Genomic DNA, 25,858 nt, shown 5'->3' with positions numbered 1-25,858 from the left:
AGGAATCCTGCAACATTTTAATTCACTTATTTAAAACATGTCTATTTTAGCATTCTTGTTTGTTCACAGCTTTGCCCTTACTATAAACACACAGTTAAGTGGAAGTCTGTGAAATTCATAATCACATCTTGAAATATTTTTGCAGTATTCTTACAGCAAGGGAATTCTCTGCTTAGGATCAGTCACTCCACTGGACTGTGGCAGAGCTAGAGAGTTGTGACCCGACCCCATACCAGCCTCTGGGGAAAATGTGCTGCTGCAACCTACTGCTACTCTCGTGGAGCACTCAGCTCTCCATCAATGAACTTCCCCAATCCAGCATGGCCCCGCCAACAGCCTTCCAAACTGAGAAATGAAACTTACCTGCAGGAAGATCTGCTGCAACCTCTCTATACAGCTCTTGTACCAAGGTGTAAATACATCTATTCCACCAGTCTCGCAGCGCACTAAATGCTCCGTTAACAACATAATGAAACGCTGCAGTAGAGGGGAAAAAACCCAAACTTATTCATTCTCATCAAATTAAAGCAGAATCCTAACCTCAGGTAAAAGGATCTGGTGTCAGAAGCTTTGAACAGCACTGTGGGAATAATTATTTTGCTTGGCAAACACTGAACTTACTATGAAAATAAACCAGTTACCTTCTGGTTGTTCAGGAAAGTGTGTGGTAGCAGAACGTCTCTGCTCCTAAGCAGAGGAAACTCATCAAATCCTTCTCAGAGCCAGTCTTTGCAGAGGGATGATCTGGACTGACTCTCACTCATGGTAAACTCATCAACCACTTTCCACATTCTTATTCCAAGAAGATGCCAAGATACAAGTGATGCTGAAAGCTTGTAAATCAAGTTAACTTCTAAAGCTAAAGTAAGAAGAGACTTTGCCTGTCCTTACCTGGAATATAACAAGGAAGAGATTCTTCTGCTCACTCTGAGCTGACTCTACTTTTTCCTGCAAGCGCTCTATCTGCTCTTCCAGTGGTCCATCTTCCCGATCGGTGCTTCGGTCGTCATCATCATCGTCGTCATCACTGTCTCGCTGTAAATGACAACAATACAGGACTTAACCAGTCATTTGGCAGGTGTGGATACCATTAATACCCTCCAGTTCCATGTGTGAAAAGGTCTGCAGAACAACTGAAGAGCAGCACAGAATTCCAGACAAAAACTGGGAAGGAAAAATGTCAATATGGGAAAGCCCTGAAAAAAATCAGTATCAAGATTTCAGAGAAACTAGAGCAAGCACAAAGGTTTACCAGAATTAAGGGGTTTTCCTCTAGGAAAGTGCCATGGCTGACAGCCCAGCTGAGGCGCCTCTACACTAGGGCATGCAGCATGGGCAACAAACAGGAGGAGTTGAAAGCAACTGTATTGTTGGAAAGTTATGACCTTGTTGTCATTCCTGAAACTCGGTGGGATGGATCCCATGACTGGAGCGTGACTAACAATGGTTACAGGCTGTTCAGAAGGGACATGGGAGGAAGGAGAGGCAGAGGGATTGCCCTTGACATCAAGAGCTGGATTGAGTGTGGAGAGCCTCTGAAGAACAGCCATGAGCAAGTCGAAAGCTGGTAGGTAACGAAGCGAGACCGAGAACAAAGGGACCTTTTGGGTGGAGTCTGTGACAGGCCCCCGTCAAGAAGAGCCTCCTGACAAAGCCTTCTTGCTCCAGCTGCAGGAGGCATTGTGCTCACAGGCTCTTGTGCTGCTGGGGGACCTCAACCACCCCTGCACATGCCGGAAAAGAGCTGCAGGCAATCCTTGAGATTCCTGGAATACATGGAGGATAAATTCCTGACCCAGGTAATAGACAGCCCTACAGTAGGGGAGGTGCCACCAGATCTCTTGGTCACCAACACAAGAAGGCTAAAGGGGGATGTCAAGATTGGAGGCAGCCTGGGAGGCAGTGATCAGGCCCTGGTGGAGTTCACAGTCCTGAGGAATATAGGTCAGGAAAGGAGTCAAGAGAGGCCCCTGAACTTTAGGAAAGTAGACTTTCAGCTTTTCAGGGATATAGTCAATGAGATCCCTTGGGAGTCTGCCCTCAGGGGCAAGGGAGAGGAAGAGAGCAGGTAGATCTCCCTAAGAGAGCAAGAGCTTGCAATCCCCAGGAGCAAGAAATCAGACACAGAAGGTGGGAGACTGGCATGGCTGAGCAGGGAACTGCTGGTCAAACTAAAAGGGAAGAAGCAAATGCAGAAACAGTGGAAACAAGGACATGTAACCTGGGAAGTGCACAGAGACAAAGTTTGGTTGCGTAGGGATGGGGTGAGGAAGGCCAAGGCACAGCTGGAACTGAAGCTGGAAAGGTTCACAAAGAATAACGGGAAGGGCTTCTAGAGGTATGTCAGCCAGAAAAGGGAGGTCAAAGGAGGTGTGTCCCCTGATACACAGTGCTGGTACACTGGTAACAACAACTGAGGAGAAGGATGAGCTACTCAAGAACTTCTTTTTGTGCAGTCTTCAATGGTAACCCCTCTTCCCACGTGTCTCAAGTGGATGAACAGCAGGGGGGGGCTGGGGGAGCAAAGTCTCTCCTGCTTTAAGTACAGATCAGGTTAATGATCACCCGAAGAACTTGAACATACTTAAAGTCTATGGAGCCCAATGAGATGCATCCCAGAATCCTGAGGGAACCAGCTGATGTAGTTGCCAAACCACTCTCCATGACATTTGAAAAGTTGTGGCTGTCAGGTGAAGTCCCAGGTGACTGGAAAAGGGAAAACATTGTACCCATCTTTAAAAAGGGTAGAAAGGAGGAGCCTGGGAACAACTGACCTGTCAGCCTCCCCTCTGTGCCTGGGAAGATCATGGAATAGATCCTGCTGGAAGCTGTACTAAGGCACATGGAGGACAGGGATGTGATTTGGAACAGCCAGCATGGCTTTACCAAGGGCAAGTCCTGCCTGACCAACCTGCAGGCCAGGCCTTCTATGATGGAGTGACTCCACTAGTGGACAAGGGAAGGGCAGCAGATGTCATTTATGAGGACTTTGACGTTGTCCCCCACAACATCCTTCTCTCTAAATTGAAGAGAGATGGATTTGCTGGGTGAGCTGTTACACGGATAAGAAACCAGTGGCATCCAGAGGGTAGCGGTCAACAACTCTGAGTCACAATCAGTGGGACACCAGTGACCAGCAGTGTCCCTCAGGGGCCTGTACTGGGACCAGTGTTACCTTGATTAATGACATAGGTAAAGGGGTTGAGTGCACCCTTATTGAGTTTGCAGATGACACCAAAGTGAGTGGTGCTGTTGACACTCCTGAAGGACAGGATGCCAACCAGAAGCACCCGGACAAGCTCGAGAAGTGGGCCCATAGGAATCCCATGAGGTTTAACAAGACCAAGTGCAAGGTGCTGCCCCTGGGTCAGGACAACCCCCAATATCAGCACATCTGGGGATGAACAGATGGAGAGCAGCCCTGTGAGAAGGCCCTGGGGGTGCTGGGGGGTGAGAGGCTGGACATGACCCAGCCATGTGCACTCACAGCCCAGAGAGCCAAACGTGCCCTGGGTTGCATCCAAAGCAGCGTGGGCAGCAGGGGAGGGAGGGGATTCTGCCCCTCTGCTCTGCTCTGGTGAGACCCCACCTGGAACACTGCACCCAGCTCTGGGGTCCCAGCACAGGAAGGACAGGGACCTGTTGGAGTGAGTCCAGAGGAGGCCACCAGTATGATCAGGGGGAGGGAGAACCTCTCCTACAAGGAAAGGCAGAGAGAATTGGGACTGTTCAGCCTGGAGCAGAGCAGGCTCTGGGGTGACCTAATTGCAGCCTTCCAGTACCTGAAGGGAGCCTCCAAGAGAGGGACTAATTACAAGAGCATGCAATTGTAGAAAAAGGCTGAATGGCCTTAAACTGAGAGGGAGTAGGTTTCGATAAGATATAGGGAAGAAATTCTTTACTGTGAGAGTGGTGAGGCACTGGAACAGGTTGCCCTGAGAAGCTGTGGATGCCCCATCCCTGGGACTGTTCAAGGCCAGACTGGATGGAGCTCTGAGCAACCTGGTCTAGTGGAAGGTGTCCCTGCCCATGGCAAGGGCTTAAAACTAGGTGATCTTTAAGGTCCCTTCCAACCCAGGCCATTCTATGATTGCATGATTTATTTAAGGGAAACACAGTGAAAGGTAATATGCCTGCCAACTTTATCATTACAAGGTAATGAACAGCTTTTTTAAAACAATCTGGCATAGATTTTTTCAAATTGCATCTATTGCAGTGAGACAGGTAATTGATTAAAGTAAGAGTTCTGAAATCTCAGGGCTTCAAAAAATAATGCACCTGGTATAAATTCCCTCCTGGACTTGGGTACAAGAACTCAAATGAATACAGTTGGTTAGCACAAAAGGAAGGCTAAACACTGGGCCCAGTGTTTTGAAGGGTGGACTCCCTATATTCATGATTAAAAAGGCTACTCTCAAGACTAGAAAGGGTCAGCATGGAAACTGATCTACTAACTAGGAACACGGCATGCTTCACTGCATCAAAACCAACACAACACCACCACCACCCACAAAATACACCTAAGTATCAGCCTTGGAAGTTCAGGTGACTAAGTCTTAAACAAGACTACAAGGCATACAGGAGGAAAGGCAGGATCTAATGAATTATGGTAAATTCAAACACAAGACAGTGCTTTAGTATCACACAGTTGTTTCTGCGCAAAAACATCCATAAATTACCAGCTCAAAACTTCAAACATCTGTAAAAGAAGCATGTGTAACTTCGGACAGATACAAGGCCATATGTTAACTCACCTACAGCATAGAAAATGAAGTTCACAACCAGAAGACAGGTACAGCTCTGAATTGGTGTAAAAAATGAAAACGACTTACCAGAGCAAGTGAGAATTTAATTTTATCCTCTCTATAGGAACTTGCCTTTTCCCCATCTAGAGAGGTTTTCTGAATTCAAAACGCTAGAGGACCAAGATAAAGCATGCAAGCCTTGGACTCATTCCACAGTAAGGCAATCCCTCCACGCTGGGGACATCAAAACTTGATGGCTTACTTCCTCTGAAAGGAATGGTCATACAGCAAAGCAACAGCCTGCAGAACTACTCACTGCTGCATACAAATGTTTCTTCCTGGCACAACACTCATAAGTACTAAGTAATAAAGAGCTGCAGCAAGAGATAAGGACAGAAATTAAAACACTGGTATATTTAGAGATGCCAGAGAAGCTCTTTGCCTCACAGTAAGATCAATGACTGCATCTAAGTCTTCAATAATCACAGGCATTTATTAACTGCTCATCAATGTAGACTGAAGAGGCAAGCAGGATGGCTGTTGCTGTGAGTGAAGGAAACAAGGTAAAGGGGCTGGGATGAACCAACACCGGCAAGCCGTGAGTTATTAGTGATATCTCAAGAGAAGCTTCTGGACAAATGACTGACTTGAGCAGCTTTCTTCAAAAAATATCAGCAGGCTCTGTCATTTTGACAGTAACCTCATTCAAAATTTTGGAGCTAACTAAGGTTTTTATGCAGGTAAACACACAGACCTCAAAGAAATGCAGAATTCTCTCTTGCTTTCTGCAACTCAGCATATTTATAAAGTGACTTGATTTTGTCATAACTAAGTACTGCGTTCAGCCAAGCCTCCTTGGGCTCCATCTTTTCCAGCTGCCACACACAAAGACACTCTCCCCATTTTACTGTCCCACTTGAGACAACAGAAAACAAGAGCAGCTGTTTCCTCATCAGTTTGCTGTATTTAATAATGCAAGATCATGCAATTGTATTCAGGAAAATAAGCCGGAAGAAGGAATTGCCATGCCAGTGTCAGAATCCAGCAGCATCCATCAGAAGAACAGTAACAGCCAACTTCTCAATCGCAAATAGCTGTTTCTGTGCACTTCTGCATGGAAGCCACAAGAGCACTCTTTAACAGAACTTACTGTAAATAATTTATAACTGTTCTTACTGTTCTCTAATAAGATAATTGGAATCCAGATTAGAAGGCAAGTGGAAGACATGCTTGTATTGGAAGAGAAACTTGTGAGAGAGAGCTTGAACAGACCCAGTACGTACGAACTCCCTTAAAAGATTTTACTAAATTCTTAAATTACAGCTACCATTAGAAAGGTGGACCAAGAACACATATCTGATTTTTGATGTCTCAGTGCTACAGCTGACCACATCTCTGCAGACATGTTTCCTGAAGAATCATATGTATTCAGTCCTTCCCGAAACCAACTTTGTGTCTGTATGTCAGCATGCAGGTTTGTACTACTTAGTTTAAAATTTACAAACAAATTACTCACTCTTTTGTGCTGCCTGGCCAATCTTGCTTTAGTCTCCTCCAGTTCTTTGTGAATCTTCAGGACATGCTTATTCATCTTACGAATTGTGGAATGTAAGATCTCCCAGATATAAAACCTAGGAAAGACACAAAGCTCAAAACACCACATTACACACTACTCCAAAACAGGAAACTAAATGTAGTTTCTTAAGAGAAAAATGTAAGTGGGAGAATTTAAAAATCTAAGTATCATTTAAGGAGATGTCTACCAGAGTGAATGAACACTCAGCATATAGGAAAGCATACTTGTAATGCAAGAAATCTTAACCATCAGTTCTTGCCTATTTGTTGCAGTACGCTTCAGAGTCAGAATTTTATTCCGTGTACACACTGCAAGACTACTAACACCAAATTTGGCTCCTCAGATGGAACAGTTCTCCCGATCTCCATATGCAATGTATCAGTGGTGGTACAAGTTACCCACTGCACCCAAGGCCAGGACGGCACCAAGCTAGCAGCAATGTAGCACTTCAGCAAGCTTAGATACTATAAGCAAAATGACATGCTAGCAACAATCTTGCGCTGTCACACCAACATTCATACTCCAGCTCAGAAAGAGAAATGTTAAAAGTACACATTTTGTAGAAAGAGCAAAAGCCTAATTGTACCTTATTCCACTACTGAGTTTTCATAGATTAAACTATGTACTGGCAACTTAAAATAGCAAATCAAAGACAAATAATAACCCAAACCAAGTTCTTGTTACCTAGTAAAATCATGTGCAAGCTCTGAAGAAAAGATCCAGTTTGCTACTGCAGCACAGTCAACGATTTGTGTCCGAATCATCTTGTCCACAAGCACAGCAATCATCTGTATTTTGTGAAAGACAATACACACACAATCTATGTAAAATATTCCAGCCTCAGATAAAACTAGAGATGATTTGATGCAACTCTACATCAGTTACTGAGTCATTTCAAATACTTTAGCAAACTGGATGTTCTAGCCTAAAACATTTCAAATGAGGGGATCTATATCAATTACATAAAGCATTCTAATTTTGTTAACAACTGTACCTACTTCTGAAAGTATCACTCTTTGTTAGCATACATACTCCCATACAAAAGCAAAAAGTACAAGAATCAGAGCTGGAACTGAGGCCTTGAGAGACATGAGTCCTAATATTTGACATCAAAGTACTCCAACCAGAGCACATATACCTGTCACATCACCATAACGAAGGAGCTGCTGTTAGCCTACTCTCCTTGAACTGCAACAGCCTTCAAACATGACAGAAAGCTTTTCTCTACAGGGCCCATTAACTTCAGGACAGAACGAACTAGCATCATGGAGTCAGTGGAAGGGTTTACTTGCTACAGGCACTGCCATGATTCTGAGGGAGTTGCGAGCCATCTAGCAGGCAACTGCAGAGAAGAGTTACTGACTAAAGAAGATGCAAGCTGTTCAGAAAAAAGGGCTTATCTTAGTTACTCATGTGATTGAATGCCACAGTATCTAAGAAGCACAGCCTGCAATGTATTTATCCTTACAACCAACCGTTGTCAAATGAGGAAGTGTAACAAAGCTCCTTTTAAGGAAGGAAAATTAAAATAACTGAATGAATCATACGGAGGACTCAGCACTCAACTTTCGAGTCCCAGGATAGCATCCTATGCTCTATTTGTCTTTCTGCAGTGCCAGGAAGAATTTCTGATTACTTATCCTTGTCTTCCAAAAAACACACATCTAGGATTTTGAGAAAATACTTAATCTCAATGTCAAAGTTTCTCTTTATGAAGTCACCACCACCACCTTGCTTTTAAGTCCAGGGACTACTGACTCCTGCTGTTAAATCACTACCTGCAGCACAGACCGCTCATTAGTGCTTAAAGCCCTGTGAGCATTGCTGGTCTGAACCAAATCAAAGGTTGTTCCCATAGACATGGGAGTAGGGTGAACAGCCGGAAAACAGACTCTGGACAAGTGCCCTGCTGTGAAGGCACCATTCCTTCTGTGTGACAAGGAGGCTGACAACTCAGAAATAAGAAAAAAGTGCTTGATCAGAAGCAAAAACCCCTGAACTGCAGTAAAAGCGAGAGAAGAAACTTTAAGTTACATGATTAAGTAGAACAGCAAACAGCACACTGTCCTAACTTTTGTACTTGATGTTTTCTAAAGGAATCTTGATTTATTCATAAAAATCTAGCATGACTATTTAGTCTGGGTTTGAAACCTCCATCTTGGTTTGGCCATGCTGCAATACAAAGGAATGAAGAGGAAGCAGATACAGATATTACATTGCAGCAATGAAATTTCTTCTGATCCAGTTAAATGGCAGCAAAAAGTAGGTCAGACTGTAAATGTCACATTTTCAAGGTCAGTAAACTGGGTAATAAGTTAAATATATTTTTTTTTAAATCCTCCTTTTTTTATGTTTTAAAGAGAGGTAACAGCTTGCATAAGTATCTTCTAGGTGCTCATTTTTTCCACCAGAGAATGGACCACAGATCTAGTAGCAGATACAAGGATTACTCCTGGTTCTCAGTGGCATCACTTTTTACAGTCTGGCCTGTGCAGCTGAGAGGTACAGTCCACCTTCCAGCAAAGAAGTCCACTTTCCAGCAACACAAACAAACCAGCAAGGAATATGTGAAGTCATTAATGCAGACAAAGTCAGCCTGAGTTCCTCATTGATTCCTATTAATAGAAAAATGACAGCTGAGGTAAAACACAATTGCTGTGAAGAAACTGAACAGCTTAAACAACAGAGGCATCTTCTGTAGGTCTTTTAGGGTGTTATTTCCTCTGGCTCAAGAATGAACATTATCACAGCACTATCAGACTGATCTGTTCCGAACAGCCACTACTGCAGCTCTACTCACCCTGCCCACACACAATAGTGACTCCAGCATGAGCTCTGTGTAATAACTGGATGGCTTTCACTAGCAATTGTTGGGGGGGAAAAAAAAAGCCCTAAAAATCCCTAGGCTTCCACATTTCTAGGAATGTGGCCTGCTTTAGCTATGAGATCTACATCTTGTTTAAATTTACATATTTATGTTGCTTTCCAATTTTGAACAAAACCATGATTTTGGCAAAAGTTATTCCCTTGTTCAACAAGCAGCATAGTATGAATCTGAGTCTTAATGACAGCCCTTGCCCTTTCACAGGGAACCCTTGAGAAAAGCAGCACCACTGATGGTATATACTTCATGTCTAGCCTTCATTTTAGTAGTAACAAATATAATCTAAACTTTCCTTAAAATGACAATAGACAAGTTATTTTTAAAGGACATAAAACAAGCTGTACATTTTTTAATTTACATATGACCTCTGTGAGTTGAAACTCGCAAAGATCCTTGACATTCCAGCCTCTTACCTGTGGATGATTCTTCCAAACCTCATACACAACCCTCAGAACATGGAGTTTCCCCTCATCACTTTCAGCAAGTGTTTTGAAGACTTCATGAAACCTTTTAATAGAAGTAAGTAGTCAATGGAGAGGCTGGGACCGGGTCAAAAGAGCAGCAGATACAAGCTAAGTGGTTTAGACTGGCCAAAAGAAAATTATGTGACTATCTACAGCATTTCTTAGACAACTGTTCCCTGGAAAATATAACCATCCTGAGCTAAAACAGTCTACAAAGAAATGACATCTCCCAAAAGCAACTTACATCTTAGTGGTGAACCTACTTCCAGAAGCTAGGCTACACTTCTCATGCTCTCAAAAGCAGGAGGCACTTTTCTGCTGCATGTGCTTATCTGTACACAGCTGAACCAAAATTTGCTGCCTTTAGAGCCTTAGACCTTCCCCTTAACGTGTTTCCACAACTTCAGACACTTATCCTAAGTGCCTCTTTTTCAAGGAGAGGCTGCTAAAAGCACCTATTTTAGCAGTTACGCTGACTGCTACACAGCATTCATAGCCCAGCTTATTGTAATATAACTATAAAGCATAAGAGGCTCTTCTTGATCTCTTGGCTGCCACTGCTGTTGTGCAGCGGAGAAAATACCATGGTCCAAGTATTTGAATCACCCTGCCTCTTTTACTCCTGACTGCAGGTTACTACCGGCAGCTTCTTATCAACATTGCCTCCATACAGCTTCTAGGTGCATGTTTTTGTAGTAGTTTTATCTATCTTTAGGGACAGATAGAAAAAAAACTCATTAAGATGCATGTGACTACCTTTCATCTAACAAAACCACTTAAAATCAACTCCAAAATACACAGGATTACAAATGTTATTCCAATTTTGCTAAAAATGGTGCAGTAAATCCTTTACAGTTCCAGGCTATGTTTAAGGGATGAACTCTTAAGTATTTTAGGATGGATTTTTTTCTGCTTTGGTAGACAGAAGAAGTTAACAGCAGACTGTTTTGAAGTTTCATGTTTCCTTTTTCTTTCCTTTTTTTTTTAATACAGATGTAATTGTCCTAGATTCATATTCATAGTGCGAGATGTTGCAATGGCAGCTACCCAGTCACTGAAATGTAGGGAGAATACTTTTTTCCTCACCATAATCAGCAAATGAGCAATACAAAAATGAAGTAATTTTCCAAACCTGTCTCATTTACATTACATGGCTGCAATGTATATATATCTGTTAATTCCATTCACATATGTATAATCTAGGATTTACACTACCATTCCTTCAGCAAGCAGTGTCATTAGTTCCAGACAAATTGCTTTGTGGAGTACTTAAAACACTGCTGAAGCTTGCACTCCACTTTTTTTATCATGCATTTCACTGTCAGAATTAAACTGTTCTGTAAGCCCCAAAATAATGCACATATTATACTTACTTTGCCAGGGCACTGAAGGAGTGGCTAAAAGACTTTGCAGCTAGATGGAGCAGAGTCTGAACAAAGACTTCTATTTTCAGTGGGTTGAAAGTAAATCCTTCACCTGCAAGTTATTTGAAGGTGAAACTAATAAATACTCCAGGTAAAGCATGTCAGCTACTTGTACAACTGTAGAGATAACTTATGGTTTTAGCTCATTTCCCGAGTTCCATCAACAGAGTTTTGCAGGGCCGAGCAAGGAGCTAGTAAAGACTCCTCCAAAATGGGCAGAATTTCAGGCTCCAATTTTGCCAGGGAGAAAATGTGCAGAAGGCTTCTTCACCAACACGGAATTCCATCAGAGAACCAGCCATCCCACCAACATGTGACAGCACTGACAGCAGCACAGAAAGTCAGCAAAGGAAACTGCAGTTGTGCATCAAAATGAGGGCCTGGAAGGCCACAAAGAAGGGGGTGTGGGTAAGGAAGGGGGAAGGCAAGGCTTATTAACATTCAGAGGCTGACCATTTAGGATATAGGAGAATGGTCCACCAGGCATATACAGCAAATATGGCTACTAGGGTGAATGGTGCCAGGTCCCCTCCTGCAGCTGACGACATGCAGAAGGGAGAGCACTAATTAGGGGGTAATACCTAAAGCAAATCAGGAAACAGGACAGTGGATCCCAGGGAAAAAAACCCCCACCAGATCATTTCTCCTCTCTGCCTGCATAGCTGAACCCTTGCAAATACGACAAAAACAATGAAGCATTCGCCATTGTTTAGATCACTTCTCACTCACTCTCACACTCCTCATTCCATAAAACACTCAGGCTTTAGGAATCAGTGCTGCCTGTGGCTGCAGAGCTAAGGAGAATATGAGTAGTCCCCCTGTGAATTTTCATCTGTGGAACATGCCAGCCAGTAGGCTGGCTGTCTTATCTGCTGTGGGACTGTACTGAAGGGGAGGGAAGCTCTTAGGGCAGAAGCACTGAATTTCCAGGGTGAGGATAACAGCACGAACTGCCCTTTGCCGCTGAAGGCAAAGGGGACATTAAATTCTTTTATTCTGTCAATAATTGCAAGAAAACACACCTCAAGCACCATGTTACTGCTATTAGGAAAAATAGGCCAGCCTCTACATGTAAGATATTTACAAAAAAACTAACAATGCTCTATTTTACTGCTAAATTTAAACAAACTACAAGGAAAAGCACACAGGTCTGTGAACCAACACACTCATAGCTCCAAAGCATAGCAGACAGCCTGTCAAAGCCCAACAGCTTGTATCTTACCATCATCATCATCCTGGTTTGGATTAGGCACATCTTTTAAAATGCTGAAGATTTCATCATTGCTGGCCTTATTTTTAATTGCAATTGTTAAACAGAGTGCCACGGTATATCCAGGAAGAGACCCTGAACAAACAGAAAAAGGTCAAAAATTCGGAAAGGCAAGTAAGTGAGCACTTGTAACATCAGTCTGCCTTGTAGAGAAACAATACCCTTCCCAGCTACACCTAAAACTGAGTGTACCCAATAGTGTTGTCCACATCAATATGCCATAAAATTGCTCAACAGATTTTCTGGTCTTCATGTTAAATTCAAAACTTGGAGTAGAACCTTTAGACCTGGGCTCAGGCAATCACTTTCCTGACTAAAACTCTACTTCAGCTTCTACCAGTTTTCTAAAAGTACAGTACTTCCTTGTTTTTCCTCACTGTTATCTTTGATGATGACACTTTTATGCTTAGGATTGTCTTCACACCAAGCAATAAAAGAAATAATAAGGTACCTCTCTACCTCAGTCTTTACGGTATCTGTTCCTTCTGTACACTCATTAAATCAAGTTTACTGGTAAAATATTCCAGTGCTTCATGAAGTTCAAAAAATAATTTCTCATTATCACCTCAGATGCTGACTTTTCCATAGTATTGTGCCCCAACAGGGGAAATAGATGAATTGTCCAATTTTAGACTTCTGGCAAATAATACTGCACACCACCACAGCAATAGCAGCTTGATGTATCTGGATTTTCTTTTCTTCATAAGTAGCAGAGAGGATTTTGTTAGAGAGAACCAGGCTTAATACACATTAATTACTCATGTGAAGCCTATTTACCCATATGAAATCATGCATATTTACTTGAGCTGTATTCTTCTTTACAGTCAACTGTAAATATGAGACAACTCATATTACAGTCAATCTAGTGTGCTCCCTTGCTCTAAAACACTTCAACTGGACCACTAGTAATTTTAATACTTACTATTACTCTCATCTCCGTATTTGTAAATGCACACTGGATTAGCAGGACTGAGGACAGAAAAACTTGCAGGAACAATGTCTATTATCCGCTGATGGTAGGAGAGTCTGGAAATAAGTTTCACAGCAGTAGAATTAAAATGGGAATAACACCACAGCTAATGACTGCTTTACAATGTTTTTTCTGTATTTAACGTCCATAGAACAAGAGTCAGGATACTTATACAAGAGAATGGTAGTTTCTGCTGGGTAATAAGAGCTAAGTAAACCAAACATACTAGTAAATGCTTTCTGTTTTAACTCTGTGATGCTAGAGTTTCATCCTCATACAATTAATTTGCCTTGTGAAAAGGCTGCCTGGTAGGAAGTTTCATGCAAAAACCTGAGATGTGCTGCAGAAAGCTAGTTAGATGCTAGAAAGATGGTAGTATTCAAAGAAGAAAAAATATTAAACTGGACATCTTCATTTTACTTTCCAGCTTCATTTCACTCCCACAAAGGTTTAATTTGCTACCAGATTTTCAGTGAAATGGAAGAGCGCCACAGAAAAAACTGCATTAGTTGTGCAGCACAACTCTTTCACACTTCCGATATGGAATTCGCCCAAACCTCGATTGTTTTCATGCTGGATGCTGAATAATATAGGCTTTTTCAACATTTTGCTCTTTCTCGCTCCTATACTACCTTAATCTCAACAATTTAAAGCCCAGATGATTTATCAGAACTACTGATTAAGTAGTCTTGTTGGCTTTGAAGATTTTGTTTGTTTAGACAGTTTGTCAGTCTAAGGTAAATGAGCATCAGGCACCTTGAAGAATCAAGATTAGATTCTCAATTTTTGATATAATTAATGGTCAGTTCCCTCCACTTCTGTGAATGTTGAATACTTTCCAAGAATATAGCCTAAACTCTATTTCTTTCCATGCCTATGGTGAAGCACGCCTTTATGTAACTATAGGTGTGCATGGATAGCTCACTACCATCTGCAGCACCTGCTTCTCCCTCTCTTTAAGGCAGTGTCCTACAGCAGGTAAATCAGATTAAAAATAATACAAAAACCTGACTCATCTCTTAACTGAAAATGAACTGTAAGAACAGATGTGCCCAAGACAGGAGTCCAGTTAAAAGAAGTCTGACAGTATTCAGATGAAACTTTGCCTTGAATGAAACTATGGAAAGATCTTACTTACCGCATGCACTTTTCCAAAACCTCTCTCACAAATTTGGGTTTGGGTTTTTCAAGGTCCTGAGTAAGACAATCTGACCTATCAAAGGACAGAATGTGAAGGCTTTTAGCAAAAGCATTTAGTCTCTTTTTGGCTTGGTCTGATAGTACAAAACAATCACAGTCTAAAGACAATGACCCTTGGAGTGCAGGCAATTTTAAGCCATTGAGGTAAGTTAATCACTATTCCTTACTGGCAATTAGCATTCCTGCAATCTCATCTCTTTGTGATAAATTTTCAAGTAACTTCCCTTCCCCCACCACATTAAAAATAATTTGTGGCTATGGTTAGCTGGCCTTCCCTTTCCTTAGGAAAAGAACCTTGTGTGATTTCATGGTCTGTTCCTCCCTCAGCTCTTCTGGCTGATTTCAAATGCACTGCAGGTAGAGAAAAGCCTGCAAATAGTTACTTGCAAGATTTGTGAAAAATGGCACCTTGTGAGAGATCCACAGAAGCACTGCCATCAAGGAACATCCAGGCAAACTAAAATCAGCTCTTTGAAGACTGCTGCCTGGTCAGTCAACATGGATGTATGCCAGAATAGCCACCGAGCACTTAACTCCACAAGACGACAGTACAAGGAACTTAAGTAAAGGCATGGAACTATATCAGAAGAAGGGCCGCAACCCTCTCCACAAGGACTCTTGGGAGATCACCTACAAAAAGCAGGTACAGACCCAGGCTGTGGAAACTACTGCATGGAGGGCTTGGCCTCAAGGGGATCTCCCTTGCTACATGGGTGCCTGGAATGGAAATCTCAGGGAAGCTGTGCTTAGACACTGATGGACTCCAGGCAGCTTCTGCTAGAGATGCAGGTTCAAAATGTGGCATAGTAAGAACAGGTGGCAGGGCAAGTTCTGATTGAACTTCAGGCACTAGGATTTGGCAGGTGGGAAACCGACCACAAGGTCTCAAGGATAAAAGTTATAATGAAAGGTTTAGAGTAGGACAGAGAGCAAAACAACAGAATGAATACAGGATATGAAAGTCAGCACAAACCATTGAAAGTAAAGAAAAGGTATGGGGGGGAAGTAATTTTGGAAAACTTGTTAGAAACTGACAGGAAGTGCAGGACAAATTAAAGAAGGCACATTTGTGCTTCCCCTCTTTAAGGAGTGCTTACACTGGCTTGAGATTTATCACAAAGTTCACTAGGGACAACACAGTGACTAAAGTGATTATCAAGATAATCTACCAGTGAGTGCTGGTGGACAGATTAAGAAAGGTCTCTGATAAACTAGAGCAAAGCAATTAACAGGGCCACCATATTGTGATACTTTCTGGATATATGTGAAATGTTAAGGTTTTAGCAATCTCAGGTTTGAATCCAAAGGACAGAAACTTACCAGTCCTCCCAGCTCCAACGGAACTGAAAGTTGCTCAAGTGGTGAGAAAACCAGTTAATAAATCTTTATTAAAAGAAAAAGAAAGCTCTGTTAAATGTCAGAAGTGCAGGAAAATGTTCAGTTGAGCTTCTCTTATAAATGCATTTTACTTTTCAAAGACAAGCCTAAACTCTTAAGGCTATTACAGCATTAAACAGGCATTTATGTTGACAGATACAAAAGACTCAGTTTGGAGAGTCAGAAAAAAGGTTTTATGGACAAACAGCCTTTCATGCTCTATCATTTCACATGAAGAGATGAAGTATTAAACTACCAATTAAAACATAAACTTACTGTGAATAAGCAACTTTCACATTTTTCATGAGTCATTAACCCCTCTCCTACTCAATGTCCTTCACTGGCAGGACAAAATCACCACCATTCTCCTCCTCTGGGTGGCACGTAAGCCATCAACTTCCCTTCCAAGTCACCCCCCAAACACTAGGGAGCAGGCACAGTGCCAGGTAACAGAGTGCTAACCATGAACAACTTTGAACATGGAGAAGTTGTCACTGATCTCAACTGTCCTGCACAGACAGCTAAACTTGTAACCTCCAGGGGAGTGTTCCTGGGAGGAGAGGCAAGCAGTCCATCCTCCATCTTCTCCTTAGACCACTCAAAGCCAGAGCCCACAAAACATTTTGGATAACATCAGGTAGTTCTAACAAAGCTTTCTGACTACTCTTTTCACAGCCTCCGTGTTTTCTTCTACACTGGATATTGAGGAATGTTTTCAGTCATCTCTGAAACACATTTACCTGTCCACACATGTTGTATTCATTGTGTCCAAACGCATGTAGAGCATTTCTGTGGCTTGCGCAAGCTTAAAGTTTCTTGTTAAGGTTTACAAAAAAGAAGTAGGTAAGTCACATGCTTTTCCTTTCAGGTTTTTAACAGAATGTCATCAACGTTTTGCACTGGAAGCTCCCTGAGTCTACTCCAAAATCAGGTAAATCAAGTAAATTCACAGTGGAAAAAATGAAAAATATTTTGAGTTCCACCCTCTAATCCCAGCCTGTTCTTCTTCCATTATTGCAACAAAACTGCTGGCTTCTTCCACAGAAGAACAGAATTCACATCATGCAACAAGCAAAGCAAGTGTTACAAGTAAAATTCCCTGCAGCTACTGTAAAATAGTAATACTGTAAAGTATTAATAGTATTTATTACAATCCCATCAGCTCCAGAACAAAAAAAATAAAGACTGCATTTCATAAATGCTCCTCAGCAGCACAGAAAGGATACAACTTGTGGTAAAGAGCCAGGCTGAAGTTTGCACAGCTCAATCAGGAGTGTTGTGTACATCACTTCAATATGTGGTGGAGATGGCAGTTGAAACAGCTCTGCAAATATTACCTATAGGAGAGGAAATCACAGAATAAGAGCACAGTCCAATGTGGCCTGCACAACTCTCAGCTTCACAACAGTGGCCATAGACCACAAAGACCTATATTTTCCTGCCAAATGCATGTTCCAGGAAAAAGAGAAAGAACCATAAAAGGTAGTTGTAACACAACACTGTGCTAATACAGTCCACTTTAACTGCTCTTACCATTGCATACTAACACAACACCAGCACTACACATCTATTATGCCAAACAAACACAGCATGTAACTGTAGAAATGGGCATAGTTATAATATGATCTACTGCAGTGATACCATATGATCTGAGAAATGCAGAAATAATTTGATCCTGTGGAAAAGTAAGTACTAAATTTATTAAATGAAGCCTAAGCATTTAGTATGAAAGAATATCTACATTAAAATTACATTTATATCTTTTCCCTTGTGTCCTCTTTTCTCCTGCACAAAACCATATACAAATGAAGTCACAACTTTAAACTGAGAATTACAATCAGCATTTCCTACAACAAATACATATGCTCACTACCCCTTGGAAGAAATCCTTCTAAGAAACCTGAAAAAAATCCTGCAGTCAGCATTTGTGTTTTCAAAGTTTGCCTATAATAACAGCATGTCAAGCTCTGAGTGCTAGGAAAAAGTCATCACTGTACAACATCCACCTCTGAGTTGTTTATTTTCTATTCCACTCTCAACTAAATTTAAATTACATCAAAGGAGTCGGGAAACTTTGATTCATTATGTTTGATCAGTTTCCTCTTTAAACTTCTGAATAAAGCTTAAAGGAGCCTTTTTTTTTAGAAAAGTCTTACTTGTGTAAGAAATCAACATCCATTTATAGATTCCAAAAACAGCATATGAAAACACATAGAGTAGAACTTGTTTTTCTAAGGAAGGACTTGAAAGTATAGAGCGACTGTAAGATACTAGGGAACCTCTCTGTGTCAGCGTAATTTGGACATATTGTTAATACAGCTATGGCCAAAAGGTAGGGAGAACTCTTAGGCAGAAAATGGCTCCATTTTTCAAGACAGGCAATAACAACTGGACAGTCAACTGCATCCTGGCATCCTGTTTGAGATACATAAAACTGTATTTCTGACATTGATCACATGGTCATTACCAAATATTCCACTTAAGTATTTCAAACTGTCTTGCCATATTTTATGACAACAACAAGGCCACAAGAAAGACCTGAAGACACTGATGCTCTGGCAGTCTGAACTGTGTCGAGTGCAAGTTGCACCAAAAACTAAAGGAGCACAAGGCACAGCAGTCCAACAGGCCAGTGAGGCTGCACAGACACTCTCTTAACAGCTACCAGAAATACCCATGTGTGCATCTAGAAGAAGTCACTGAGAGAAAAGTGCCACATTTCAGTATTTCACACAGGTTCCAGGTAGCATGGAGCATTCTGTAGCCAACAAAGTGCAAAGTGGAGTCTCAGGGACCTCCAAAGTAGAAATACTTGGGAAGGTACCAACAACTACTGTCAGGCTACATTTACTTCTGTCTAACTCTTACATCCTGAACTCTAAATAACATTTGGCTTTATTTGTTAGACCACATTTTTTCCACAGTTCTGTGACTTACTGAAAAAATTAGTGAAATTTCACAGATTGAACTGTTGTTGAAAGCTGCATATCACCAACATGACTGTTGGTGAGAGACTGTCAGGGAAGACTTACAAGGGTGGAATAGTAAGCAGAATGAAGAGAAGCATGAAAAAATCCTATGCTAAGCCTTAAAAACTCTAGATCTTCATTAAAATTGAGCAGCCAGACAAATAATGAAGTCAATAGTCTAAAATAACTCAAAATTGCAAGAAAAAAAGGAAATTATTAGTGTTAGTCATAGAATTTGTACACCTTTTGTTTTTTCATCACTTTTTACAGCACTTCAAGATACTGGAAGTAAAATCACTGAATATACTTCAATGTTAAGGCATAAAATTACTCCTAATTTTAACATTGTTTAATGTGATAGATAAATTTAATACTGTTCTGAATTCAGAGTAGAAAAAAACCAAGGTGACCAAAACTCATGTAACTTCACAGCAATCAGAATATTTGGCATTTTGGTGCCAAAAGGAATTCTCAACTCCACTTCATGATTAATCTTCTACATGGGATTATTTCTTGCCATAATTAGCTCTGAAATTCATACTTACAGTTACTTCTTCAGAAAGCCTTTATATGACAAGTTGCTGTTACTGTAATCTGTTAATTTATCTGAATTTTTTATGAAAATCAGTGAAGTTTTATACAGCACTGCAACTTGAAAACAGACTTGTCAATGAGGGCAGTAAAAGAAGACCTATGCTACTCTGCTGGTGCACGTAACAGTTACCTAGAATTCTCTAATAAGGAGAATATCCCAGAGGAAATACACTGCTGCTTCACAAGTTGTTTTCAAGGCTAGTAGAACAAAATAATTTAGAAGACCCAAACATAAAATCATGCAGACTGGCTGAATCTAACTGGAGATCATCAACTCAAAAGCCCTCTGCATAATGCAGGGTCACCTAGAGCAGGCTGCTTAGGGCTGTGTCCTGTTAGGTTTTGAACTTCTGCACGGATAAAGTCTACAAGTTCTCTCTCCAAACTCTTCCAGTGCTTAATCACCTTTGCATTAAAAATAGATTTTTCTTATGTTTAAATGGAGTTTCTTGTATTTCAGTTTGTGTACATTTCCTCTTGTTTGACTGCACCAAGTTAAAATGACAACAAAAGCACGAGACTATCACTCAACTGTATATAACCTGCTCATTTAAAAGCTGCTGGTTGAATTTAACAAAATTTTGGTTGAGTCCCAAATCAAACTGTAATTTAAGTGGAACTAACTGGGACATGTTACTCATGAAATAATGGTGCTCTGAAAAGGTGATCTATAAAATCCATACCTCTACTATATGGTAGTTCAAAGGGATCTTGTTATTTCCCGGATAGCTCAACAGCTGTGCAGCACTGCAAAACCAGATACATTTAATTCAAACATAACACAGCAAACGTGATATAAAAATCAAGTAACAGAATTACAGAAAATGCTTAATTCTGGGCAAGAGTTCCTATTAAAACAGCACCAAACAAATCAATAATCCTTCCAAAGTCTGTTATTCAACGCATAGAGCATTTAAGAAACAGCACAAGGACAGGCTAGTATTGCCTGAACTATGATCTGTAACAATGTACTCTCTATGCAGCAGTAACATCACTCTATCACTATCCTGCTGTCCCCAGTAGTTTAGCATAGAAAGCCACTGGGATCTGTAATTGCAGCATGTGTACATGAAAAGGGGGAAAAATCTACCCCAAACAATAAAATGTTCGGAATGACTTGAAAGCACAATTAAGCTAGTGGTTTATATAAGAAACTCTCATGTTTCAAATGCTTAATCTTTTAATCAGGTTGTTATCACCTATCATTTGTGCAAAGCAAACCACTACCTCTCTGGCACATCTTACATCTCCCGTGGTCTTTTACCTTCCTCTGAGAATTAACAAAGCCTATCCCAGTAACTGCAACACTGAATTTCTAGTTTCTGCTGAAACAAACAGCTGCAACCACAAAACTTTATCACATGCCATCACCAAAAACATTATTTTTGCCCACTTCTTGCATATTATACAGGGTTTGATAATTTTCATATAGAACTGTGACAGCTGTGGCAAACCATCTTGGTTATCAATTACCCACAACAGAGAGTGTTTGGGCAGAAATGAAGAAAAGTGTCCTGACTGCCTCCTGGCACAGCTGAACTGAAACTGACGAAACCTGGCTCTGCAGTGACTCCCCAGAGTAAACTCAATTATCTCTGGCATGTAATTCCCACAGGAAGCACAACAAGGAGATGTCCATGAACACCAGTGCTCAGTTAGTTGCAGATGAACCAGCTCAAGGCTCACTGCCCCAACTAATCAGCATTCCAGGAAGCACAACACAACCACATTGTTCACAGAACTCCCATGAGGAATAAGGCATGTCTGCATACTTTTTGCAGCACATTCTGTATTATCAAGGGATTCCCTTCCCAATAAACCACTGCCCCCAGATTACACAGACTCTCTGTTATCTGGATGTTATGGATACACATTATTCCAGGCAACAGTTTTAGCACAGATAAATAAAATAGTAGCAAATAAACTTTCATCACCAGCTTCAGGAAATGTTTGATCTCGAGCTCTTGCCTAACCAGTGCAGGACATATCCCCTCTGGCACCAAAGCCATTTAAAAAGTTCCAGGGCCCCCCAGTACCAAGCTCCTCCTACCAAGTCTTTCTCTCTTTCCAGTGGGATTTGATGATGCAGTGGAGGTTCTCTTCTATTACAAATCTTTCCACGGAGTGGCTGCCAGGCATGACAGGACCCTGGTAAGAAAGAATGAAGACTCATGAAGATCACTGCTAATGCAGTGGTACCACAGGCAGAAAGCTATCCTAGATACATTTACAGGTAGAAAAAAGTAGCCCAACTTCTACATAAACACCATGAGGTCTCAACTGCCCTATATCCTTCAGGACTGGAAAGCTGGTATGACACATTTCCATGTGAACCTCAGAGTCACTCATGTTTAAAACAAAATGAATACTAGGACTCATTACAAGAAGATATAGGAACAAAATTAGAGAAAATTATTCTAAGTTCACAGAGCATCTGCTTCTTTCTTTGCTTTGTGGAGCCACTGGGCCGGCTACCACCATGCAGCCTGGAAAGAAAATCACAGCTGAGCTAGACTATGCTAAAGAAATAAAGCCATACAACGGAAAGAATACACACTCATGGTCTTCACTGAGAAACCCAGAGGCCAATAAGCAAAGGTAAAAGGCAGCAGACTCGTGCAAAAGGAGGTATAAAAGCATTTGGGGAAAGCAGTACATATACTTTCCCTGCATTCCTTTGTTCCACAGTATGCATCAACAGATTTTAACAGAAGATAAACACTACAACAAATACCTAGCCTAGAAAAAGACTTGAGTCACCAATTTTTTTGAAGCTGAATCTAACTCTGTGAATGCAGTTTTACTAGAGACATTAGAGAATTCAGTCAACATTGTCCTCTAAATGACAGCATCACAACATTTTATTCCCTAAATTCTGCTCCTCACAAACTTGCTTTTCACAGTAACTTGGTCACTTAGTGGATTTCTGCAGAAGTACCAAAGCAAAATTGCTGCTGGCCTTCAAACCACCTCCTATCCTGGGAGAGAAGACATCACATTTTCACCAATATTGCTCCAGGAAGCTAACTGTGAAATCCATTCACCGTTCCCCACAGCGATCACATACCTCAGGGTCATCCGTGTAGTCAAACATCCTAAAAATAACCCTCGGCATTGGGTATACAGAATCTTCAGTGTGAGGTGGGGGTGTGAAGGGTGGCAGATTGTGTTGCAGTGCCTCACAGAGAACACTGTCAAAAGCCAAGTAGGGCCTCAGGATGTGCCGCTCTTGCCAACGGTCTTTTTTCAATTTCTGAATCTGAGACCAAAGGCAGTCTAGATACTGAAGGAAAAGGTGAGAAACATCAGATCTGCTGAATCTCCAAACAAAACAGCAGTTTCCTAAACTAGCTGAAATGTATACATTCCATACTACATTCAGAAAAAAACAAAGTTTCTTAAACTGCTGATTTAATAAACCAACAAATAATGTTAGAACTCTAAATGCCAGAACTACTCCTAAGTCCAACACAGTTTTGTGCCAGTAAAATTTAACTGCTGGCAACTTTTTAAACACCAACAGGCACCTCAGGAGTCCCAGTGAAACCACAGCAGCGAACAGTCACTACTCTCTGGTGGTATTCTCACAGAGATGGCATTGACACCTGTGCAATCGGCAATAATCTTGGTTTGTTTAAGTACTGCAAGAAGTCTGGAGGCCTGTGGCCTTACTGAACACAAATTTCAAGTTATAACATTTGCAAGAAACATCTTTATATGCAAGGGCTTTGCATTTACCAAAATTATGACACTACAAAACGTGAACAAAATGAGTAACAACTAGCACCTGATGTGAACAGTCATGTCTGCAAATACTCTGGGGGTCTCAAACACAGTCACCTAATCTCTCCTTTATTGAACTAAATAACAAAATTCAGACACTGGGCAGGCAAAAAACTCATGTAGACAAACTGATCATAATCAGGAAGGCCATCCCTCCAAACTATGTTTAACAAGATAATTTTTAAGACTGTGACTTAATCAGAACAATGAACACAATCTAAGAGGACAAAGTTGCAAAATATCCCAGAAAATCAATTTAGATTCCACTTTCCAACATTTGTCCTGAAAGTCAGGGGAAAGAAAAAACCTCAAGAATATCCAAAAAGGCAAATCCCACCCTAAGTTAGCCAGATGCCACCTCTCCTCTCCGGTATTTCTGGCTTAATTGTAAAGAAAAATAGCATGGTAACTTCTGCATACGGTTTCTATGTATTTGTTTAGCATTTCCTAAAGTTGAGGAAAAACAAAGCCACTACAAAGGTTTCTTTCTTGCAGAGGGAAAACATTTAAGGGTAAGTAACAAATGACATATATTCTGTTTCACACAAAAAGTCCTTTTAACATGAAGCCCTGTAACCTGCAGTTCAAAACCAAACATTACAGTTTACTTTGTAACATCTCCTCAAGGGCCTGCAGCAAAAAACAGAACACCCTCCTTCTTACTCAAATCAACCTCTCATTTCAGCCCAATACTTGGAAAAGAATTCCCCACACAGAACTTGTTGGAATCAATGCCAAACAGCAGACAATTCAAAGCATTCATACTTTTAGAGATGTCTTTTAATTTCGATATTGGTAAAAATTATTTTTCAAACTTTCTGAAAGAATGCAGAGTAAAGTTCAATCACCTCTTCTTGTGGATGTGGTTTATCAGCAGTCCACACTTGCAGCATGGGTACATGGATCTTCTGGCGGCGTCTGTTTAAACAGAAGAGAAAACCTGACCCTTAATAGACTAATTTAGGGCAGAAGTTTTGGTTTTATTGTGCATGTACTAGTATTCGTTCTCTTCAGCTGATGAAGTCTACAGCATATAAAAACAAAGTTTGTGATTACTTAAAATATCTCTATTATCCTACCTTGACAACAATATTAACTTGAAGGACCTAGACAGAAAGCAGTGATGCTGCATGGTACTAATGTAAAAATCTACCAGTGTTAATAGCACACCTACAACTCCTGCTGCCCCAGCATGAGCAGAACAAGACCTTCAACATACCCTAAAACTAGACAAGACCATAAAACTTTTCAAATTCAAGAATCTCTCCACCTACTGCATTTTTAGGGCTTTGTTCCCCCCACAAAATGGTTCAGACCTAAGGCTTCAGAATACTTTAAAGTGAGAAATAATCAAAGCTATTATTTTGCACCAAACAGATACCAAATAGAGTGTTTCTAACCAGTTACAACTTACTTCAAATAACTTTCTGTCTGAGACAAGAGACGATCCATTTCAGCATCCTTTTTCTCATATAACTCCTTTCCAACCCAAGGCAAAGATGACAGAAATGCAAACATATACCAGTCACATCGCACCTATAGAAAGGTAATATACCAAAACCTGAGTATACAAGTAAGCTCCAACAGATTTGGTACACACACACATTTTAATTCAAAACATCAGCAAGTTGTTTTGGGGGAATGTAAAGACCAGCAGTTGCACCTCGGATAGGCAAGATCCAAAAAAAAAAAAACCCCAAAAAAAACAACAAAAAAAACCCCTAATGCTTGAAAAGTATAATTTTTCATTTGAACTGTGTTAGGTAGACTTAAAAAATGGGATAAATGGGATCACTTTCAAAGTTCTTCTGGATGTTATCAGTATAGCAGAAAAGCTAGGCACTCTGCAACTGCCAGAGTAAGGTAAAATAAATTCAATTCGGCCACTTCACTACAAAGGACCATATTTTCTTACTGTACACATATTTCTCAATTGCCACAGACTCCTTTTACTAATGCTCAGGAAACCGTATGTGTCAATCCATTTAGGCTGCTCTCTCTAAAACCTCCCCGTTCTAAGCGTAAGTACTGAATGAAAGGTACAGACAAATTGTGATAACAGCCCCAGGGAGCCCACAGATCTTTTGCTTACTTGGGGTACATCCTCCTCCTGTGTCACACTCACAAAGTTCTCAAACATAGCTACCATTGATGGTGCAGCTATTACATGACAATTCACGAGATCGGATAGAAAGCGAACCTAAAGGAGAGAAAAAAGTTGTTCTAAATGAATACTTTTTAAACTGGCTGCACAAGAACAAATAAACATTACTGAAATGATTAAAACAAACCACCAATAAAAGTGTAATACTCTTTCAGTACCACAAAGGCTTAAATACTACACACGACTTGCCTCTCAGTGCTAGAAAACAAGCATCATACGTGCCACCTAATATACTGTTCATTATAATGTCCCTAATCCCTCCCACTGCAGTAACATTGTAAGGATAATATTCCTAATTCAGGAATGGTGGGAAACACGCAAACTACAGAAGAAAACCCTTGTACTTCTTATCTATTCTATATAGTATCAGATTACTAAAATAACAGAAATTCTAGCAATTACATCTTATTAGCAAAAGTGTCCTACAGTTGACTGAAC

At 40.8% G+C, this 25,858-nt stretch overlaps 1 protein-coding gene across 1 annotated transcript in view; it reads right to left on the bottom strand.

The window, feature by feature from the left end:
- Positions 1-25,858, bottom strand: part of NCBP1 (nuclear cap binding protein subunit 1) — a 31,944-nt gene that overhangs the window by 2,943 nt on the left and 3,143 nt on the right. The window contains exons 5-22 of the mRNA XM_082302004.1: positions 25,349-25,456; positions 24,671-24,792; positions 24,105-24,174; positions 22,541-22,756; positions 21,524-21,621; positions 20,157-20,220; positions 17,137-17,247; positions 16,651-16,715; positions 15,854-15,916; positions 14,472-14,546; positions 13,286-13,389; positions 12,316-12,438; positions 11,043-11,145; positions 9,619-9,712; positions 7,006-7,109; positions 6,262-6,376; positions 892-1,035; positions 364-477 (exon numbers count right to left, since the gene is read on the bottom strand). Coding sequence (XP_082158130.1) covers positions 364-477; positions 892-1,035; positions 6,262-6,376; positions 7,006-7,109; positions 9,619-9,712; positions 11,043-11,145; positions 12,316-12,438; positions 13,286-13,389; positions 14,472-14,546; positions 15,854-15,916; positions 16,651-16,715; positions 17,137-17,247; positions 20,157-20,220; positions 21,524-21,621; positions 22,541-22,756; positions 24,105-24,174; positions 24,671-24,792; positions 25,349-25,456 — 1,893 coding nt within the window. The remainder of the gene's footprint in view (positions 1-363; positions 478-891; positions 1,036-6,261; positions 6,377-7,005; positions 7,110-9,618; positions 9,713-11,042; positions 11,146-12,315; positions 12,439-13,285; positions 13,390-14,471; positions 14,547-15,853; positions 15,917-16,650; positions 16,716-17,136; positions 17,248-20,156; positions 20,221-21,523; positions 21,622-22,540; positions 22,757-24,104; positions 24,175-24,670; positions 24,793-25,348; positions 25,457-25,858) is intronic.

The sequence above is a fragment of the Coloeus monedula genome (genome assembly GCF_965178545.1).
Source record: "Coloeus monedula genome assembly, chromosome: Z".
Classification (NCBI taxonomy): Eukaryota; Metazoa; Chordata; class Aves; order Passeriformes; family Corvidae; genus Coloeus; species Coloeus monedula.
The sequence above is the reverse complement of the archived record's forward strand: the minus strand, read 5'-3'. Positions and strand labels throughout refer to the sequence as shown.